This window comes from Dasypus novemcinctus, chromosome 4, assembly GCF_030445035.2.
Source record: "Dasypus novemcinctus isolate mDasNov1 chromosome 4, mDasNov1.1.hap2, whole genome shotgun sequence".
NCBI lineage: Eukaryota > Metazoa > Chordata > Mammalia > Cingulata > Dasypodidae > Dasypus > Dasypus novemcinctus.
In genome coordinates this window covers 58,126,208-58,145,896 of record NC_080676.1, presented here as the reverse complement: position 1 = coordinate 58,145,896, position 19,689 = coordinate 58,126,208, and the positions used below count along the sequence as shown (strand labels likewise).

The 19,689-nt window shown below is 40.6% G+C and overlaps 1 protein-coding gene across 4 annotated transcripts in view; it reads left to right on the top strand.

The window, feature by feature from the left end:
- Positions 1-19,689, top strand: part of MCF2L2 (MCF.2 cell line derived transforming sequence-like 2) — a 330,371-nt gene that overhangs the window by 79,198 nt on the left and 231,484 nt on the right. For all 4 annotated transcript variants that reach the window (XM_071214651.1, XM_058295404.2, XM_004464613.4 and 1 more), the window contains one exon: positions 17,465-17,579. In XM_071214651.1, the coding sequence (XP_071070752.1) occupies positions 17,465-17,579 (115 nt within the window). The remainder of the gene's footprint in view (positions 1-17,464; positions 17,580-19,689) is intronic.

Here is a 19,689-nt window from a genome sequence, read left to right as displayed (position 1 = left end):
TTATTTTGTTATTCACCTCTGAGCTCTTGCTCAATTTTTTCCATTCTTTTCTCTGTTCTTTTCTCTCTTCAATTTCAACTGTTCTGCCTTCTGTCTCACTCTTTTTTTTCTATCATTTCTATTCTGCTATTGTATACCTCTAATGTGGTTTTTTTTTTGGTTCATTTTTTTCCCAATGTGTTTTTTAAAAAATCTCACCTCTTGTGTTTTTCATTCCCATGAGCCTTGTTAGTTTTCTTGTCAGGATTTCAAATTCTTCTTTGCACTTGCTTAATGTCTTCTTGGTGTCATTTTCTCTTTCACCATATTGTCTTTCAACTCATTAATCTGATTTTGGAAATTTGTGCACATTTTGCTAATTAATTTTCTCCAATCCTGTGTCTCTTCTGAGGCTTTGATATATTCCTTTTTTTGGGCCTTGTCTTCCATTTTCTTAGCTTGGCTTGTAATTTTTTGCTGATGTCTAGGCATTTGATTAGGATGCAGTTTACTCAGATGCTCAATTTCTTTCTCTTTTGTAAGGATTTAGTGGCAGGAGTCTGTGTGTTGCTACTGCTCTTTGATTCTTGGCTCAACCTGGATTGTTAGGATTGTCCCTCTTAGTTGTTCTAAACTGGGCTCTGGACCCAATAACTGGTTGCGGATCCACTTCCTAGGACCTTGGAGAGGGAAGCGATAAGGGCCTGAAAAAGTCCGTCTTACTTTTAAAAAAATTTTCTCATGTGCACGTCTTTGGTCTGCCAGCAGATGGTGATCTTTAGCAGCTATCCTTCCAATGCCTGGCTGGAGTGTATTTTTTGCAATGCAGACCAGACCTAGGTGATAGAGCTTCCTGCCTGGAGGCTAAGAACCTTGTAATTCAAACTTTATCAGTGACAGTTATCCAGCCCTCCCTGGCAGCCCCCTCCCTTTTCCCATGTAGGAAATATTTCTACTCCTGAGTCCTCAACAATCAGCCCCAATTGGTAGAGAAAGAGCTTGGGAGGGTTGTATATCTTTAGCCCCTTGCTGGCTCCCAGGGCAAACAGTGGTGCAGCCCCACATAGCCTCGAAGGGCTCCTGACCACAGCAGACCAAATTTGTGAGTCAGAAGCTCGGTCATCCCTAGGCTGTGTCCCGCTCTCTCCCCTTTCCTGGGGTGATAGACACCTGGGGCCCCCTTTGTTTGTAGCCACAGGCCCAGAGTCCCGAGAATTCTAGAGTGTCTTTAGTGTGTGTATGTGGGAGTGCCAGCAGCAGCAGCCACTGGTTTCAACTCCCAGTTCTGTTTTGGCGATTCCCTCCTTTGTTCCTGTCTCCTCTGGGTGGTGTCCAATCTTCACCTGGTATCCTAAACCCTAGAAGATATTTTTTCCTGGCTGTTTTAGCCTGACCTCTAGCTATTTTTCTGTAGGAGAAAAGTCCCATCAAAGGCAGTTCTTATTTCACCCTGTATTAGTCAGGGTTCTCTAGGGAAACAGAGTCAACGAGAGATAATAGTATGTGGTTCTTTAAGAGTCTCTCACACAGCCCTGGGGATGCACAAGTCTAGGTTCCACAGGCAGGCTGCAACCAGGGGCTGCAATGAAAGCCCATTGAAGATTCTTGATGAGTTCTGGGAGATGTTGGCTGTCCAAAGACAAGCTGGGAAATTCTCTCAATGCTGGAATCACATCCCCTTTTAAGGGATTCAACTGATTGGGTTAAGTGTCACTCATTGCTGATGGCAATCTTCCTGACGTAATTATAACCAGCTATCTATGATTTACCTCTTCAGTAAAGTCAATGGTGACTAAAGTCCATAAATGCTCTTGTATTACAGTTAGCCCAGGGCTTGCTTGACCAAACAACTGGGCACAAATACCTGGCAGAGTTGACACAATAGCCTAACCATCACATACCCATTTTGACCTTTCAGTTTTATCTGTATATTTTATTTTCACCACTCTTTCGAGACTTTTATTTACTTTTACTGATATAATTTTCATTTCTAGACTCTCTTCCAAGCCTTCCTCTCCTGTCTTCTCTTTTCAGACTGTACCACACCCTTTAGTATTTCCTGCAAGACCTGTCTCTTTGTTATATATTGTCAGTTCTTCTTTATTTGGGAATATTCTAAACGCACCCTCATTTTTGAAAGACAATCTTGCCGGATATAAGAATCTTGGTTGGAAGTTTTTCTCTTACAGTATCTTAAATATAGCATACCACTGTCTTCTTGCCTCTATGGTTTATGATGAGAAATCAGCACATATTCTCATTGGATATCCCTTATATTTATGTATAGCTTTTCTCTTGCTTCTCTTAGAATTCTCTTTGTCTGTGGCATTTGACATTCTGATTAGTGTGTGCCTTAAGGTTGGTCTATTCAGATTTATTTGGATGGGAGTACATTGTGCTTCTTGGACATGGATATCTATGCCCTTCAATAGGGTTGGGAAGTTTTCTACCATTGTTTCTTCAAATATTCCTTCTGCTTCTTTTCCCTTCTATTCTCCTTCTGGGACATCCATGCCATGTATGGTTGCACATCTCTTGCTGTTGTTTTGTTTCCTGAGACCTTGTTCAATTTTTTCCATTCTTCATCTTTTCTTTCGTATGTTTGCTTTGGAGGCTATGTCTTCAAGCTCACCAATCCTTTCTTCTACCTTTTCAAGTCTGCTGCTATATGACCCCAGTGTATTTTAAATTTCATTTATTGCATCTTTCATTCCCATAAGATCTTCTATTTTTCTGTGTATGCTTTTAAATTCTTCTTTGTGCTCATCCAATGTCTTCTTAATATCCTTAATCTCTTTAGTCATCTCATTGAATTTATTAAAGAGATTTGTTTGAGCATCTATGATTAGTTGTCTCAACTCCTTTATGTCATCTGGTGGCTTATCTTGTTCCTTTAACTGGACCATAGCTTCCTATTTCTTGGTATGGGATTGTAATTTTTTGTTGGTGTCTTGGCATCAGGCTTACTAAATGTATTTTCATGGGTACAGTTTCTCTCTTTAATTTAGGGGTTTCTTGCCCTTTCTCCCTTCCTGGTTGTGTAGTAGGATTCAGGGATGTAGTTACTGCTGTAAGCTATGGAGGCTTAAGCTGTCCCTATTGCCCCAGAGATTGATGAAGTTTCTACCACCTTTCTCCTTTGCCAGGTGTAGGGATAGAGCCACAGCCATGTGTAATAATCCAAGTCATGCAAGCCTAGATTGTAGTTGCCCAGAGAGACTGGTGAAACTTCATGCTCCTTCCTTACCTGCCTGGGGTGGGGGTGGAGCTGCAGGCGTAGGCAGCAATCTATGCCATATGGGTCCAAAATGATCTCAGTTGCCCCTGAAGACTTCTGACTATCCATTCTGTGCCAGTTGAATGTACCTGCTGTTACCTGGAGAGGCTGGTGCAGGACTTGCCAGCTTCTTCCCTGCTGTAGGCGGGGCAGAGCCTAGGCTAGGGCTGCAGTCTGATTTGGGTGGAAAGGAGCTGGTCCCTTCTGTGACTCTGATTTTCATTCAGCCCTACTTCCCCTCATGCAGGGGGCAGAGTCAAAATGGCAACTACCGGCCTCTTTCTGACTTAGACAGATTCAAACCTCAGTCATTCTTAGGGTTAATTAGCCAGCTGAATTTACTAATTGATAGCTGAAGTCAGTGGCCAATCCTCTCTTCCTCCCCTGTTTTTGGGAATTGGAACTTCCAATTCCAGCCACAGAATAGCTCCCAAGACATCTTGTGCCACCAGTGGAGGATGGTCACCAGCCTCTGCAGTGTGGAGCACTCTACTTACGAATCTTCTCTGCAGATGGGCAGTCTCCTCCTTCCATTCTTTCAAGGATGTTGTGGGATGCTCTTCTGGTCTCTGGGAGCCCCAAACGGTGCTCTAGATAGTTCTGGGTGATTATTAACTGCCCTGTAGTACGAGCTGACTCTAGGAGAGCTTACTCTGCCACCATCTTGCTGATTGTCCTTGGCATCAGGATTTTGAGAAAATAATGAGCTTTAATACAAGGTCAGCCAGAATGGAGACAGGACCCTCCCCCACTGGTTCAAATCTGTTTCCCTAAATCTAAAGAGCTTAGAGTTTTTTATGGGATTTAAACAAAGGGAAGTGGAGATAGTGATTGTATTTAAGTTGACAGATATTGATTGGTTATGTTTCGGTTATGGTTAATAGGGAGTTTGCAAGCCCTTGAAAACTGACAAAAGTCAGGTGAGGTAAGCATAAAGTGACTGTAAAAGAGGGGTGTAAATAAGAGACAAGCATTTGGCTACAACAATGTTAGAAATCCCTCAGTTAACATAAATCACAATAAGTAAATTTTCTGTAGTCAGTGGTTACAATGTCTCTACAAACTGGTTTTTCCTGTCCATGCTTTCAATAATGGGTAGAATAAACAGATTACCATTGTAGCTTCTGTTTATTGAATTATGAGAGGTAGAAACTCCTGGTATGGAATCAGTGGCTGATCTCTGTGATTCTTTTGATAGTTCCTTCTTCTTTGTTAAGTCTTGATCCTAAGATGGCTACTGCAGCTCCAGACAGCAGGTCTATGTCCAAAAGAGGAAGAAGTAGAAGGAGCAATGTTAGCTGCTTCCATTTCTTTTGCAGGTGAACAAAACTTTTCCTAGGAGCTGTTGGCAGACTTCTGCTTATGTCATATAGCTACCCCTAGTTGCAAGGGAGACTGAGAAAGTAAGCATTTAGCTTTCGAATTTCCATAGTAGAAGGTGGTTGGGAAATGGGGACTTGGGAATAAATGAGCCATTTATCAGTGTCTGTCATAATCCCCTTTCCTTTAATTTTGAAGTTATCCTTTTCTATTTCTTTAAATGATTATTTTTTTCTCCCTTGAAATCATTGTGTCTGAGTGTATCCTCCCTTCCCCCATAGCAGCTTTGATCCTTTTGGAAATAATTATTAATAAAGGAATAAAGAATTCTTGGGCTTGTGGAGTGCCTATTGTTTTCCCCAGCACACATAGCGATGGAGCCCAGAGTCTCTCTCTTGGGGGTAGAGTTCCAAGGGGCAAGGACTAGACTAGGAAGGTTCCCACTTCCTACTTTTCGTGTCTGGCTTGCTTCATTCAACATAATATCTTCCAGGTTCATCCATGTAGTCATATGCTTTACAACTTCATTTCTCCTTACAGCTGCATAATATTCCATTGTGTGAATACACCAGATTTTGTTTATCCATTCATTGATTGATGGACACCTAGGTTGTTTCCAACTTTTGACAGTTGTGAATAATGCTGCTATGAACATCAGTGTGCAGATGTCTGTTCATGTCTCTGCTCTCAGTTCTTCTGAGTATATATCTAGTAATGGTATTGCTGAATCACATGGTGAGTCTATATTCAACTTCCTTAGAAACTGCCAAACAGTCCTCCACAGTGGCTGCACCATTCTACATTCCCACCAACAGTGAATAAGCATTCCTATCTCTCCACATTCTCTCCAACATTTACAATTTTCTGACTTTAATAACAGCCAGTCTAATAAATGTGAAATTATATCTCATTGTAGTTTTGATTTGCATTTCCCTAATTGCTAGTGATGTTGAATGTTTTTTCATGTGTTTCTTTGCCATTTGTATTTCTTCTTTGGATGATTGTCTTTTCAAGTATTTTGCCCATTTTTTAATTGGGTAGTTTTTCTTTTTATTGTTGTATTGTATAATCTCTTTGTATACCATGGATATTAAAACTTGATTGGATATATGATTGCCAAATATTTTCTCCCTTTGAGTCACCCTTTTGACAAAGTCCTTTGAGGTGCAAAAGTGTTTAATTTTCAGGAGGTTCCCATTTCATTTATCTATTTTTTCTTGTGTTGTGTGTGCTTTGGCTGTAAGGTTTAAGAAACTACCACCTACCATAAGATCTTGAAGGTGTTTTCCTACATTTCCTTCTAGGAATTTTATGGTTGTCACTTTTATATTTAGTGATCCATTTTGAGTTAATTTTTGTGTAAGATGTGAGATAAAGGTCTTCTTTCTGTCTTTTGGACATGCACATACAATTCTCCCAGCAGCATTTGTTGAGTAGATTGTTCTGGCCCAGCTGGGAGGGCTTGACCACCTTGTCAAAAATCACTTGATTGTAGATGTGAGGGTCTATTTCTGAGTTCTTGATTCCATTCCACTGGCCAATATATCTGTCTTTATGCCAGTACCATGCTGTTTTTACCACTGTAACTAAGTAATATGCTTTAGAGTCTGGAAGTGAGAGTCCACCAAGTTTGTTCTTTTTTGAGAACTTTTTCGCTATCTGGGGCCCCTTGATCCTTAAAATAAATTTCATAATTGGTTTTTCCACTTCTACAAAAAGGCTGTTGGGATTTTTATTAGAATTGCATTGAATCTCTAAATTAGTTTGTGTAGAAGTGGCATCTTAATGATATTTAGTCTACCAACCCTTGAACATGGAATGTCCTTCCATTTAATTGTCTTCTTCGGTTTCTTTTAGCAATGTTTTATAGTTTTCTGAATACAAGCCCTTTATGTCCTTGGTTAAGTTTATTCCTAAATATTTGATTGTGTTAGTTGCTATTATAAATGAATTTTTTTCTTATTTCCTCCTCAGATTGCACATCAGTAGTATATAGAAACACTATTGATTTTTATGCATCAATCTTGTATCCTGCCACTTAGCTGAACTCTTCTATTAGTTCTAGTAGATTTGTCATAGATTTTTCAGGAGATTCTAGATATAGGATCATATCTTCAGTGAATAGTGAAAGTTTTACTTCTTCCTTTCCTATTTGAGTACCTTTTATCTCTTTATCTAGCCTAATTGCTCTAGCACTTTAGCACAGTATTGAATAATAGTGGTGACAGCAGGCATCCTTGTCTTGTTCCTGATCTCCATTGAGTATGATGCAAGCTGTAGGTTTTTCATATATGCACTTTACCATATTGAGAAAGCTTCTTTCTACTACTATCTCTTGGAGTGTTTTTTTTTTTTAATCAAGAAAGGGTGCTATAATTTGCCAAATGCCTTTTCTGCATCAGTCAAGAGGATTATGTGATTTTTCTTCTTCAATTTATCAGTGTAGTTTATAAACTAATTAATTTTCTTGTGTTGAACCACCCTTGCATACCTGGAATAAATCCTACCTGATGGTACTGTATAATTCTTTCAATGTGCTTTTGAATTCTGTAATTTTCTTTTTTTGTGGTATCTTTATCTGGCTTTGGTATTAGGGTAATGTTGGCTTCATAGAATGAGTTTGGTAGCATTCTTTCTTGTTCAGTTTTTTGGAACACCTTGAGCAAGATTGGTATTAGATCATCTTTGAATGATTGGTAAAATTCACCCGTGAAATCATCTGGCCCCTGGCTTTTCGTATTTCGGAGGTTTTTGATGACTGTTTCAGTTTCTTCACTTGTGATTGGTTTGTTGAGGTCTTCTGTTTCTTCTAGGGTCAGTGTAAGTGGTTCGTGTGTTTGTAGGAATTTGTCTATCTCATCTACATTGTCTAGTTTTTGGCACACAGGTGTTCATAATATCCTCTTAAGGTCTCTCCTATTTCTGCAGGGCAGTGGTAATGTCCCCCCTCTCATTTCTGATTTTATTTATTTGCATCTTCTCTCTTTTTTTAATCAGTCTAGCTAAGGGCTTGTCAATTTTGTTGATTTTCTCAAAGGACCAACTTTTTGTTTTGTTGATTCTCTCTATGGTTTCCTATTTATTTTTATTTTTTAAAATTTAAAAATTTTTAATTTTTAAAAAAATTTATTTCTCTTCCATTCCTCCTGCCCCCTCCACCATTGTCTGCTCTCTGTGTCCATTCACTGTGTGTGTTCTTCTGTGTCCATTTGCATTCTTGTCAGCGGCACCCGAGAATCTGTTTCTCTTTTCGTTGCATCATCTTACTGCATCAGCTCTCCATGTGTGCAGTGCCACTCCTGGGCAGGCTGTGCTTTTTTTTTTTTCATGCAGGGCAGCTCTCCTCAAGGAGTGCACGCCTTGTGCTTGGGGCTCCCCTACGCGGGGGACACCCCTGCGTGGCATGGCACTCCTTGTGCACATCGGCACTGCGAGTGGGCCAGCTCACCACACAGGTCAGGAGGCCCCGGGTTTGAACCCTGGACCTCCTATGTAGTAGGCGGATGCTCTATCACTTGAGCTGAATCGGCTTCCCTCTATGGTTTCTTTGTTCTCGATTTTATTTATTTCTGTCCTGATCTTTACTATTTCTTTACTTCCACTGGTTTAGGATTGATTTGATGTTCTTTTTCTAGTTCTTCAAGGTGTGCAGTTACATCTTCAATTTTAGTTCTTTCTTCTTTTTTAATGTATGCATTGAGAGCTATAAATTTCCCTTTCAGCACTGCCTTTGCAGTGTCTCATAGGTTTTGATATGTTGTGTTCTCATTTTCATTCGTCTCAAGATATTTGCTGAATTATCTTGCAATTTCTTCTATGACCCACTGATTATTTAAGAGTGTGTTGGGAAACAGATGTGGCTTAATGATAAGGCCTCCACCAACCATATGGGAAGAACTGGGTCCGATCCTTGGGGCCTCCTGGTTAAAAAGAAGAAGAGAGAGTATGCCTGTGTGGTGAGCCAGTACCCATGTGGCAAGCCGAATGCCCACACAGTGAGCCAAGTGCCTGCGCAGTGAGCCGAGTGCCTGCGTGGTGAGCTGAGTGCCCCTGCACAGTGAGCCAAGTCCCTGTGCGAGTGAGCCAAGTGTCTGTGCAAGTGCCTGCGTGGTGAGCCAAGTGCCCACGTGAGTGCCTGTGTGGTGAGCCAGTGCCTGCATGGTGAGCTGAGTGCCTGCATAGCAAGCTGAGTGCCCATGTGGTGAGCCAGTGCCCATGCAAGTGAGTCATGAAGCAAAATGATGATGCAACAAAAGAGAGACAAAGGGGAGAGTCAAGGGAAGCATAGCAGAGACCAGGAACTGAAGTAGCGCAGTTGACAGGGAACCTCTCTCCACATCAGTGGTCTCCAGGATCAAATCCTCATGAATCCTAGAGGAGAAAGACAAGAAGAGAAGATAAAAAGAGAAATGAATACAGAAGATCACACAGCAAATGGAAACAGACAGCAAAAACAGCAGCATGGGGAAGAGAGAGGGGAAGGAAAAAAAAGAGTGTGTTGTTTAATCTCCATATATTTATGAATTTCCCCTTTTTCCATCTATTATTGATTTCCAGCTTCATTTCATTATGATCAGAGAAAGTGTTTTGTATAATTTCAATCTTTTTAAATTTATTGAGACTTGTCTTGTGGTCCAACATATGTTCTAACTTGGAGAGGGATCCATAGCACTTGAAAAGAAAGTATATACTAGTGTTTTGGGGTGTAATACTCTGTAGATGTCTGTTAGGTCTAGTTTATTTATCATATTATTCAAGTTCTCTGTGTCTTTATTTATCCTCTGTCCAGATATTCTCTCCAATACTGAAAGTGGTGTAGTGAAGTCTCCAACTATTTTTGTAGACACATCTATTTCTCCCTTCAGTTTTGCCAGTGTGTACCTCATGTACCTTGGGACACTCAGGTTAGGTGCATAAATACTTAGTATAGTTATTTCTTCTTGATGAACTGCCCCTTTTATTAATATATAATGCCCTTCTTCATCCCTTATAACAGTTTTGCATTTGAAATCTATTCTGTCCAATATTAGTATCGTTACTCCAGCTCTTTTTTTGGTTACTATTTGCATGGAATACCTTTTTCCAGCCTTTCACTTTTAACCTGGTTGTGTCCTTATGTCTGAGGTGGGTCTCTTGTAGACAACATATAGATGCCTCATATTTTTTTATCCATTCTATCAGTCTCTGTCTTTTGATTGGGGAGTTTAGTCCATTAACATTGAATGTGACTACTATACAGGCATCACTTTCTTCATCCATTTTGTCCTTTACTTCTCTGTTGCATACCATTCTTTTGTCTGTCTTCTTACCCTTTAGTTTACCCTTCCTAATAATCTTAATTTCTAAACTCTTCTCCAAATTTCTTGCCCTTGTTTTTTCCTTTCAAGTTTCAGCACTCCCTTTAGTATCTCTTGAAATTCTGGTCTTTTGGTAACATAGTCTATCAGTTTTTATTTATCTGCGAAGACTTTGAACTCATCCTCATTTTTGAGGGAGAGTTTTGCCAGATACAGTATTCTTGTCTGGCAGTTTTTCTCTTTCAGTACCTTAAATACATCATACCACTTTCTTCTCTCCTCCATGGTTTCTGATGAGAGGTCAGCACTTAATTTTTTCAAGGTTTTCCTGTATGTGATGCTTTGCTTTCCTCTTGCTGCTTTCAGAATCTTCTTTATCTCTGATACTTGTCATTCTGAATAGTAGTTGTCTCAGAGTAGGTCTATTCAGATTTATTCTGTTTTGGGTGTGTTGTCTTTCCTGGATATTGATATTTATGTCCTTCATAAGGGTTGGGAAGTTTTTGGTCATTATTTCCTCAAATATTCTTTCTTCCCCTTTTCCATTCTCTTCTCCTTCTCAAACACCAATAATGCAGAATGTTTGTGCATTTTGCATTGTCATTCAATTCCCTGAGACTCTATTCCATTTTTTCCATTCTCTTTCTGTTCTCCTGTCTTTTCCAGTTTATATGTTCTGTCTTCAAAATCACTAATTCTCTCTTTAAGCAATTCAAATATATTCTAATATGCCTCTAATGTATTTTTAATATCATCCATCATGGTTTTCATTCCCGTAAGTTCTGTTACTTTCTGTTGCAGGCTTTCAAATTGTTCTTTATGCACACCCAGTATCTTCTTAATAGCCTTTATGCTTTAGTTACATTTTCTTTTAATTCTTTGAAGTGATTTAGGAGAGTTGTGTGATTATCACTGATTAGTTGTCTTAAATCCTGTGTCTCTTCAGGATATTTGGTTTGTTCCTTTGACTGGGCCATCTCTTCCCATTTCCTGGTATGGCTTATAACTTTTTGCTAATTTATAGGCATCTGAATATATTGGTGAATTTACTCTGATGGCCAAGTCTTCTCTCTTGCGTATTTTTTTTTCCAAAGCTCTTCTTTGATATTTGGTTCAATTTATTCCAACTATTTAAAATTTCCCAGATTAAGTTATCAAAATCAGGCCAGGGACTCACTAGTGCAGCACAGATTTTCTCCTGGGGTTAGGATGCAGAGAGAATGGACAATAGTTTTTGTCCTTGCAATTTCCAGACTGGCCAGCAGATGGCCCTCATTGGCACACCTTTCCATGGAGGTGATTCAGTCTAGGTTTTCCTGTGTTCCTGTGTTGAATTTTCCATACTGGAGATTCAAAGTGGGCTCTGCTGGCTGAATTCACTGAAGAAAAGCCCCCGACTCCCCCTCCCTTTTCCCTTGAAACAGCTGATAGGGAGGAAGATGTCTGTTTCCCTCTCAGTCAGCTGCAGTGAGCCAGCAGTTTATCCAGCTTAATATTTTATGCCACAGGACTTGATAACTCACGTTTATTTTTCAGCTTCTTGGTCTCCCTGTCCCTCACCCTCCTGGGAGATGTGTAGCACTGTCCTGGTCTGCTGACTGCCAAAGCAGGTCCTTCAGACAGCTTTTGGCTCTTTCTCCATTGTTTTTGTGAAAGTGTCGAGCTCTGCCTGTTAGTCCAACACCATTTTCCCACAATTCCCTTAAATTAATTTTAATAATATATTTTATTTAGCCAATATATAAAATATTATTTTAAAATAGAATCAGTATTTAAAGTTATTAATGAGATATTTCACTTTTTTGGTACTCAGTCTTCTAAATCCAGTTTGTATTTTACTCTTACAGCATATCTCCATTTGGACTGGCACATTTAAAGGCTCATTTGCCACATGCAGCTAATGGTTGTTGTATTGGGTGATACAGGCTAGAGAAATGATTCTCAACCATGTTGGATTGAATCTCGTTTTTTTTATAATAGATTGTTTGTATTGCCTTCTTACCATCCTGAAATGGAATTTATAGATTTCATAATCTGTATTTGGGTGCGCTAAATGACTGGAACAAATAGATTCCAAATTGTATAGTGACTCAAACAAACACAATAAAATGTTAGTTGCTACTTTTATATCAGTGTAGTATGTATGTGCATGGTCAGCTAATGGCTTTCTCCATGTGGCAGCTCAGGAATGAAGGCATCTTTCATTTTGTGGCTCTTATTATTACTCTTGCTGTCCATTTTGTGGCCTTCTAATTATCTGCATCCAGAAAGCAGTCTTGGAAAAAGAACATGGGGGGTACATACTCCTTCTTAAAAGCTTTGGCTCAAAGATGGCACACGTAATATTCCATTGACTTGAACTTGGTTCACTCATATGGGTATCCTTAACAGCAGGACATGCTGTGTACCCAAGAAGAGAAAACTTCTTTGGTGAACAGCCACCCCTACCTATGCATATACTTGAACAATAAAATCTCAACATGTAATATATGAGAACTCAAAGGAAAGTAATTTATAGTAAAAAATGTATTTAGTATGCATTTCAATGTTTTGTAATACAAGATATATTTCTATCTACACTAGAAGAAATAGCGAAGTGGCTGGGTGCTTGCCCCTGTATTTGGCATCACCATGATCGTGACAGGTGCAAATGTCATCTGAGGCAGGGATATGGTATGAGTGATCAGACACTGAGTTGCTTTACTATAGTGACTTTTCTGTAGAACAATTGTTGTTAAAGTTCTGAACAAAGTAAAGTTTTATCTACCTTTGAGGTATAGGGTACTATAGTTGCATTCCTGGAAAATTCCATATAAAAACTGTTTAAAAATACTTTGTGATTATATGCAAAGCAGTGTTAGTGTCTAGGTTCAGATCATTAAAAATGAACTTTTTACATACCGAATCTCTGATAAGACATGGGGAAATCACATAGCATGTGGGACGATTCTTTGTTATGTAGGACTGCCTGGCATGTTTGCAGACCTTTTTGGTATTCCAGATCCCTGGGATTTCCAAAGTGCCTACCAGGGAGTGGTGCCACCCATATTCAGAACTTCTGGTTCAGAGCCAAGTTGTGGACGCATGGGAGATAGACTCAGAAAGGAAGCTGACCCCCAGGCTGGCGAGGCACCCTGCGTCATCAACTTATTGTGTGTTGCCTGGAACCCAGGTTTGCACAACCTCAAAGCAGATACTCTTTCCACTCTCTCATCCTTATCTAAAGTTTACTGGGCTGTAGGGCAGCAATTCATGGTCTAAAGAGAGTGTTTTAGACAAACTAGGGTGCTGATTTTCCCTGAAGCCTTTTTATATTGATATAACACGCATACAGTGAAGTGCACAGTCCTAAATTTACAATGGAGTCTCATTATTTGCGTAATTATGTTTGAAGTCCCTGCTAACACTGAATTAATGAAAACCGAACCACAGCTAGGGGAAATTCACAGTTAGATTCCTGTGAGCCTCTGATCACAATATTTTTGTCGGTTGATCAATATATAACCTTGTTTTTTAGTGTGTTTCTGTTTAAAGACACCTTATTCAATGTATTTCGTTATCCAGTAGCTTTGAACTCAGAGCCAACAGCACTTCAACTCATGCCTGAATGAAGCTTACTAATACATATTTTCTCTGGAGGGCACATCATAACCTTCTTGGGCTTAAGAACTCTAGATAGAACTTCAGCACTACTCTTGGAGATCATTTTAAACAGCAAAATTACCAACATAAAGCACAAAAATGTGAAAATCATGGCACTAAATATACATGAAAAGGACACTTGTTTACAGTATGACAGCTGAATAAGAAGGGTGAGTGTTGTCTTGTTAGATCTCAGTTGGGAACATGTGTAAGGGGTGATTCAAAATTTTCACCACTCTGCACATGTCTGCAAATGACAACAAAGCCCTGAATATTGATTTGGGGACTACAAATAAATTTTAGCAAGTAGACAAATTCAAAAATCTGGAACTGCAAAGAATGAGGATATATACTTAGTTGAAAATGTTTACATATATTTATACCCTTGTAATCCCCACCCAGGTCTAGATATAGAATGTTTCCAATATCCTAGAAGGCTACCTTTTTTTTTAAAGGTACAGAATCCGAGATTAAAATTATTTTTTTCACAATTGCTAAAGAGTTGCTAGTCTTCCTTGTGGGGTTGCAGTCATGCTTTAGAAATTTGAGATGGGTCTGGAGGAGAGTATACTACTAGCACTTGTCATCTGATGAGCATGTTAAATATGCTAGGTACTTTGCACGTGCTATCTGTAATACTCAGTGACACTCAACAACACATTCTACTTTATGTTTGCATCTTGGGGCTGGCGCACTACATTTTCCAGTTGAGATGGTCTTAGTTACTGAGACCAAAAATGTTAAGTTAATATCACAGAGGATTTGGTATGGTAAACACTCCTCTCCCTCCGTTCAGGGAGGAGTGGCGGCAGGTGGGTGGGAGGTGAGATAGAACGGAGGGTGAGCGGGAGGCCTCTGGAACCAGACTGACCTGTATTTGAAATTTGGGTCAGTTGCCTCCTCCCTATGTGACTTTAGATGAGCAGCTATTTAACTTTGTTCAGGAAATGGGGACAATAATATTATCTACCTGATATGAGTTTTGTGAGAATTAAAGAAGGTAAACCATTTTAACCTGCAGGATCTCCCAGCATCCCAAATTCTCCTCTGTGTGATGGAAGCCAGGAAGCGCCCGGCCCTTGGGGAATTGCCACATAGCCCAAGCGCTCGCTGGTGTGTGCCCCAGTAAAGCTAGTTCTCTTCCTGAGAAGCATTTGGGTCCAGTAGTTACGGTCATGAAAATTTGTCCATTCTCTGATTTAAGACTATTTTCATTTATTTCCACTAGTAGGGGGAGGGATGTTTATTTTTTTTAAGTTGTTATTTTATTTAGTTCCAAATAAGTTGGTTTTCGTTATCTACCTTGCAGGGGGCTCCGTTCTGTTTTTCTCTTGAATTATCACATTTCCTCACAAGGTGGCACTGAACACCATGTCGTGGGCTGTCAGTGGCTGGTTGAGGGGTCAGCTTTGTTTCCTTAGTGTTACACCACGTCTAAATTTTGCCTTACTTAGGGATATGAATTCTTTTAATTCATGTTTTTCTGAAACCTCTTAACAGTTGTGAAACTGGAAAAAGGAAGAATAATAAATGAAAGCTTAAGATATCCCAATCTATGTTTTTTTCAGTCACTTAGGTAAGGAGGGTAACACAATCTCCTTGTCGAAAGTTGACAAACATCTAATCTGCAAGTGTCGTGTTTTTTTTTTTTAATTTAACACCAGCATATCACATTAATAAAGGCATACTTGCTGGGGATGTCCAATTGGTCATCCAGACAGACCTCCCATGGTTTCATTCCATAGTGAGTGCCCTCAGAGAGCCTGACTCACGCTAGCAACACTCACAAGAGACTCACGTAGAACTTCTTTTACACGATACTAATCTTGTATGTTCATCAGCACAAGCTCTGCCTGGAGGCGAATTTACCTGGAAAGTCAGATCCTGCTTATTAGACACGGAGTCTGCCCAGGAGAGCCAGTTGGATGCTGCTAATGCTGGGATAATCAGATAGACTGGCCACATGGATGGGTTCTTGTGGTGGGAAGCCAGGGCCCTTTCTCCTGACGATAGCATTGGCGGTGTGCTGCCCACCTCTCCATCTCTGATTATCCCTTTTTAATCAGACTCCGCCCCCTGCCCCACACTGATGAGGTTTCTAATTAGATACATACATTCAATCGTTTTCAGTCTGTCTTGCCTTGGGAGCCATATTCCTCTTTAAGGTGGCTTCCCTCTTCGGACATGGCCTGGTAGTGTCATTTCACACTTCAGCTCATATCCCACTGGCTAGGGTGGAAGTTCCCAAACTTTGTCAGTTCTCAGTGTTGAAGCATCACAGTAATTTTTTCATCACCCCCTTTGGCCAAAGTTAGAACAACTTAATAAGTATTTATGTCCTACCAGCTCAGTAGCCATTTGACAAAACAACACACATATATCAAAAGAAAAAAGTATTTTAATTTCATTCTTAAATAAGCACAGTTATCTCAAACTTGGAATCTGATTAGTTATCGCCACCCTCATTTTCTGTTCCATGTTGATTTTCATTCTGTACTTGCTTTTTATCCCTGCAACCACTCTAAGTCCAGCTTCACAAAGCTATTATGCCATCAAAAAGAAGGTAGTGCAATTTAATGTTGACATTGTGGACTATCTCAAGCTAATTGTAGGTGTAGTGTCTGACAGATGCTGAGTATTGCTGTGTTTCCATCAAAAATTTAAAATATCCCATGGTGTCTGTTGAGCTCACTGTGGGACTCTGGGTACCAGGTACGCAGTACGGGAAATGTGGGGCTAGAACTCAGTTATGTGCTACATCTAGCTTCAGGGAGACTGGAAAATCTCATCTTTAATTTGGGTGGCCTCTGCTGCAATGAATTAAATGCTAATTTAAATTTCTTTTAGTCTCACAGGGATATCTTATATCCCTATTAATGAGTTCTTGAAGGACAGCTGATTATTACTTCCTTATAATAATGATAATAGTGGTCACCCTTTATGGAGTAGTTACCCTGTAATATGTACTTTACTAAGGTGCTTTTTATATATTTTCACATTTTATTCTCACAACACCTTTGGAGGTAGAGTACAAGTAGTATTCCTATTAGATAGATAGACAGAAAAATTCCTTTTTATAGAGGTTGACTATCTGGCCCCAAATCATACAACCATTAAATGGCAAAACAGGATTTGTATAAGCTGTCTGATTTTAGAGCCCACTCCCTTAACCACCGTGCTGTATTACTTTTGATATTTACTTACTACAAAAATGAAGAGAAATATTATATGTTTGTATGGACAGAATTTGCTGTTCTACCTATAGTAAAATAATTAAATCTGTATTATTTTTCATACAGTTACTGTTTTCAAAGGATTCAAAATTGAATTCTCAAAATGCCACTAAATAAGCATGAAGGAGGACAGAGACTTGTTTAAAGTAGTTCATGGTCAAATCTCCCAAAATCTAGAAAAGGGGGAGGCCAGTATTTTTAAATTTTTAAAAATATTTTTATTTTTCTCTCCCCTTCCCCCCCATTGTCTGCTCTCTGTGTCCATTCACTGTGTGTTCTTCTACATCCACTTGCATTATTCTGTGGCACTGGGAATCTGTGTTTCTTTTTGTTGCCTCATCTTGCTGTGTCAGTTCTCCGTGTGTGCAGCACCATTCCTGGGCAGGTTGCACTTTCTTTCGCGCTGGGCGGCTCTCCTTACGGGGTGCACTCCTTGTGCATGGGGCTCCCCTAAGCGGGGAACACACCTGCATGGAACAGCACTCCTTGTGTGCATCAGCACTGCGCGTGGGCCAGCTCACCACATGGGTCCGGAGGCCCTGGGTTTGAACCCTGGACCTCCCATATGGTAACCAGGTGCGCTATCGGTTGAGCCACTTCTGCTTCCCGAGGCCAGTATTGTATCTCCTGACACGATGTTGGCCAGAGTCCTTTACCAGCAGGGGTGTAACATGAAAACATTTTGCTAACATCTTGACTATCTGTTTTTGTTGCAGGAGGCCGAGGGAAAGACGGGGCCCCCATCATCACTTTTCCAGAGTTTGCCGGGTTCAGACACATCCCTGATGAGGACTTCCTGAATGTCATGACCTACCTGACTAGCATCCCCAGGTGAGCTCCCTTCCTGACACTGACTCCAGCCCGAGTGTCCACTGACTTTGTTTTGCATTTCCCATGTGGTAGGGCTGACATGGAATCTCACGCTGGCACGTAACTCAGGCAGTTTCTCTCATTCATCAGTTGCGAGCAAGGGATATGGAAGGAGACTGGAGAACAGTGATAAACCTGTCAGTTTGACTATATTGTGCACATGGGAGGTAGTTCATAAAAATTACTGAGTGCATGAAGAATTCCTTGAACAGCTGATGCTGGCTTTGTTCCTTCAGGTTCATTTCTCTAGATTCAGGTGACTCTGGCTTCCTGGGTCTTATGTCTGGGACAGGCAGCTGTTGCTCAGGGAGCTTGGATCATGGAAGTGGTTTATTTAATTTATCTCCCCTAAATAAGGAAATCAGGGGCCAATTTTATAATTATTATTATTAGATGGGGAAGCTAAAGTGTATAGCAAGGCAGCACAAGGCTAAGAATAAAAGCTGTGCTGATTGCCAAGCCCATGGCAGAAAAGTTTTCTGGCCTCTGCTTCTTCTGTCCTCTCCAGCCCCAGTCTCATTCACCTCTTTATGCCCACATCTCCAAGGAATGGAGTATGCTGGGCCCTACTGCAGACAGGACTGAACTGAAAGGAGGGTCCAAACCCTGATTCTTAGGTGGTGCTGTGTCCACTCACAGACTTGGCCAAGAAGGGCTCCCCCTCCAAGGGTTTGTATTGCCTTGCTTATGATATCATCCCTTACTTAACTACTGTGTGGTTAATAATTTACACTACAGCCACATATATTCTTATTTTGCTTGCTTTCCATCTGCCTCAGATGATTTAAATGTAAGACTACAGTTTTGTGGTTGAAAGGGAGTCTGGGGAAGCAGATGTAGCTCAAGTGATTGGGCTCCTGTCTACCATATAGGAGGTCCAGGGTTTGATACCCAGGGCCTCTTGGTGAAGGCCTACATGGCAAGCCGGCTTGAGTGGAGAGCTGGCCCATGCAGAGTGCTGGCCCACACAGAGTGCTGGCCCATGCAGAGTGCTGGCCTGCATGGAATGCTGGTTCACATGGAGAGCTGGTGCAGCAAGTTGACGCAACAAGGACATACAGAGGAGAGACAATAAGAAACACAGCAGACCAGGGAGCTGAGGTGGTGGAAGAGAATGAGCACCTCTCTCCCACTCTGGAAGGTCCCAGGATCAGTTCCTGAAGCCACCTAATGAGAATACAAGCAGACACAGAAGAACACACAGCAAATGGAGACAGAGAGCAAACAATGGGGGGGGGGGGGGCGAGGGGGAGGTGAGGAGGTGGGAGGAGGTAGAGAGAAATAAATAAAATAAATCTTTTTTTTAAAAAAAGGGAGTCTGATATAACCTGTGGAGATTGAAGAGGCTGACATTTTGCTTTAGCCAAACCCACTCTCTAAGTATGTATTTTCATCCTTCTTACATCTTCAGAGAAGTATATGAATTTATTTTAATGTACTTCTTCAAAGTTTAGTTCTTAAATTATGTTTCACTACTTCCCTCACTCTCCATCTCCTGTCACCCCATATACCATGCTTTCTGTAGACACGGGAGCAATGGAAAAGATGCTACAGCACATTTTTTGACCAGGCTCATGCTGTTCTCTCTGCTGGGACCTTTCATACGACTCGAGGTCTGGCTCATTCTTATGCATTCTTCTGACCTCTGACCTCATCCTCCAAGGAAACTTTCCCTGAACCCTAATCCTGTTCCTACAGACTCTTTATTTCCACAGGACCTTCTCCCTTGTCTAACACTGCAATATGTAGAAATTATTTTTACTTCGCCCATTAGACTGTGACTTCCTGAGAGTAGGGGCCAATACTTCTTGTTTTTTTTTGGAGAACCAACCTAACACAGAGTAGGTTCTCAAGCAGGAATGTTGTAGAATTTCTAGTTTTGACAGTGATTCATTCCAGACAAAAGGTATTTACTGTAGTGTGAAGAAAGGGACACTGGTAGAGAGAGGGGAACTCCCTTTCTCTCCTACCCCTTCTTAATCCTACCCCTACCTTCCTGGGTTATTGGGAGGTGAACTTGGTCTCCTTCCTTGGCCCAAGAGCAGTTCTGGACAATAACTTGTCAGATTAG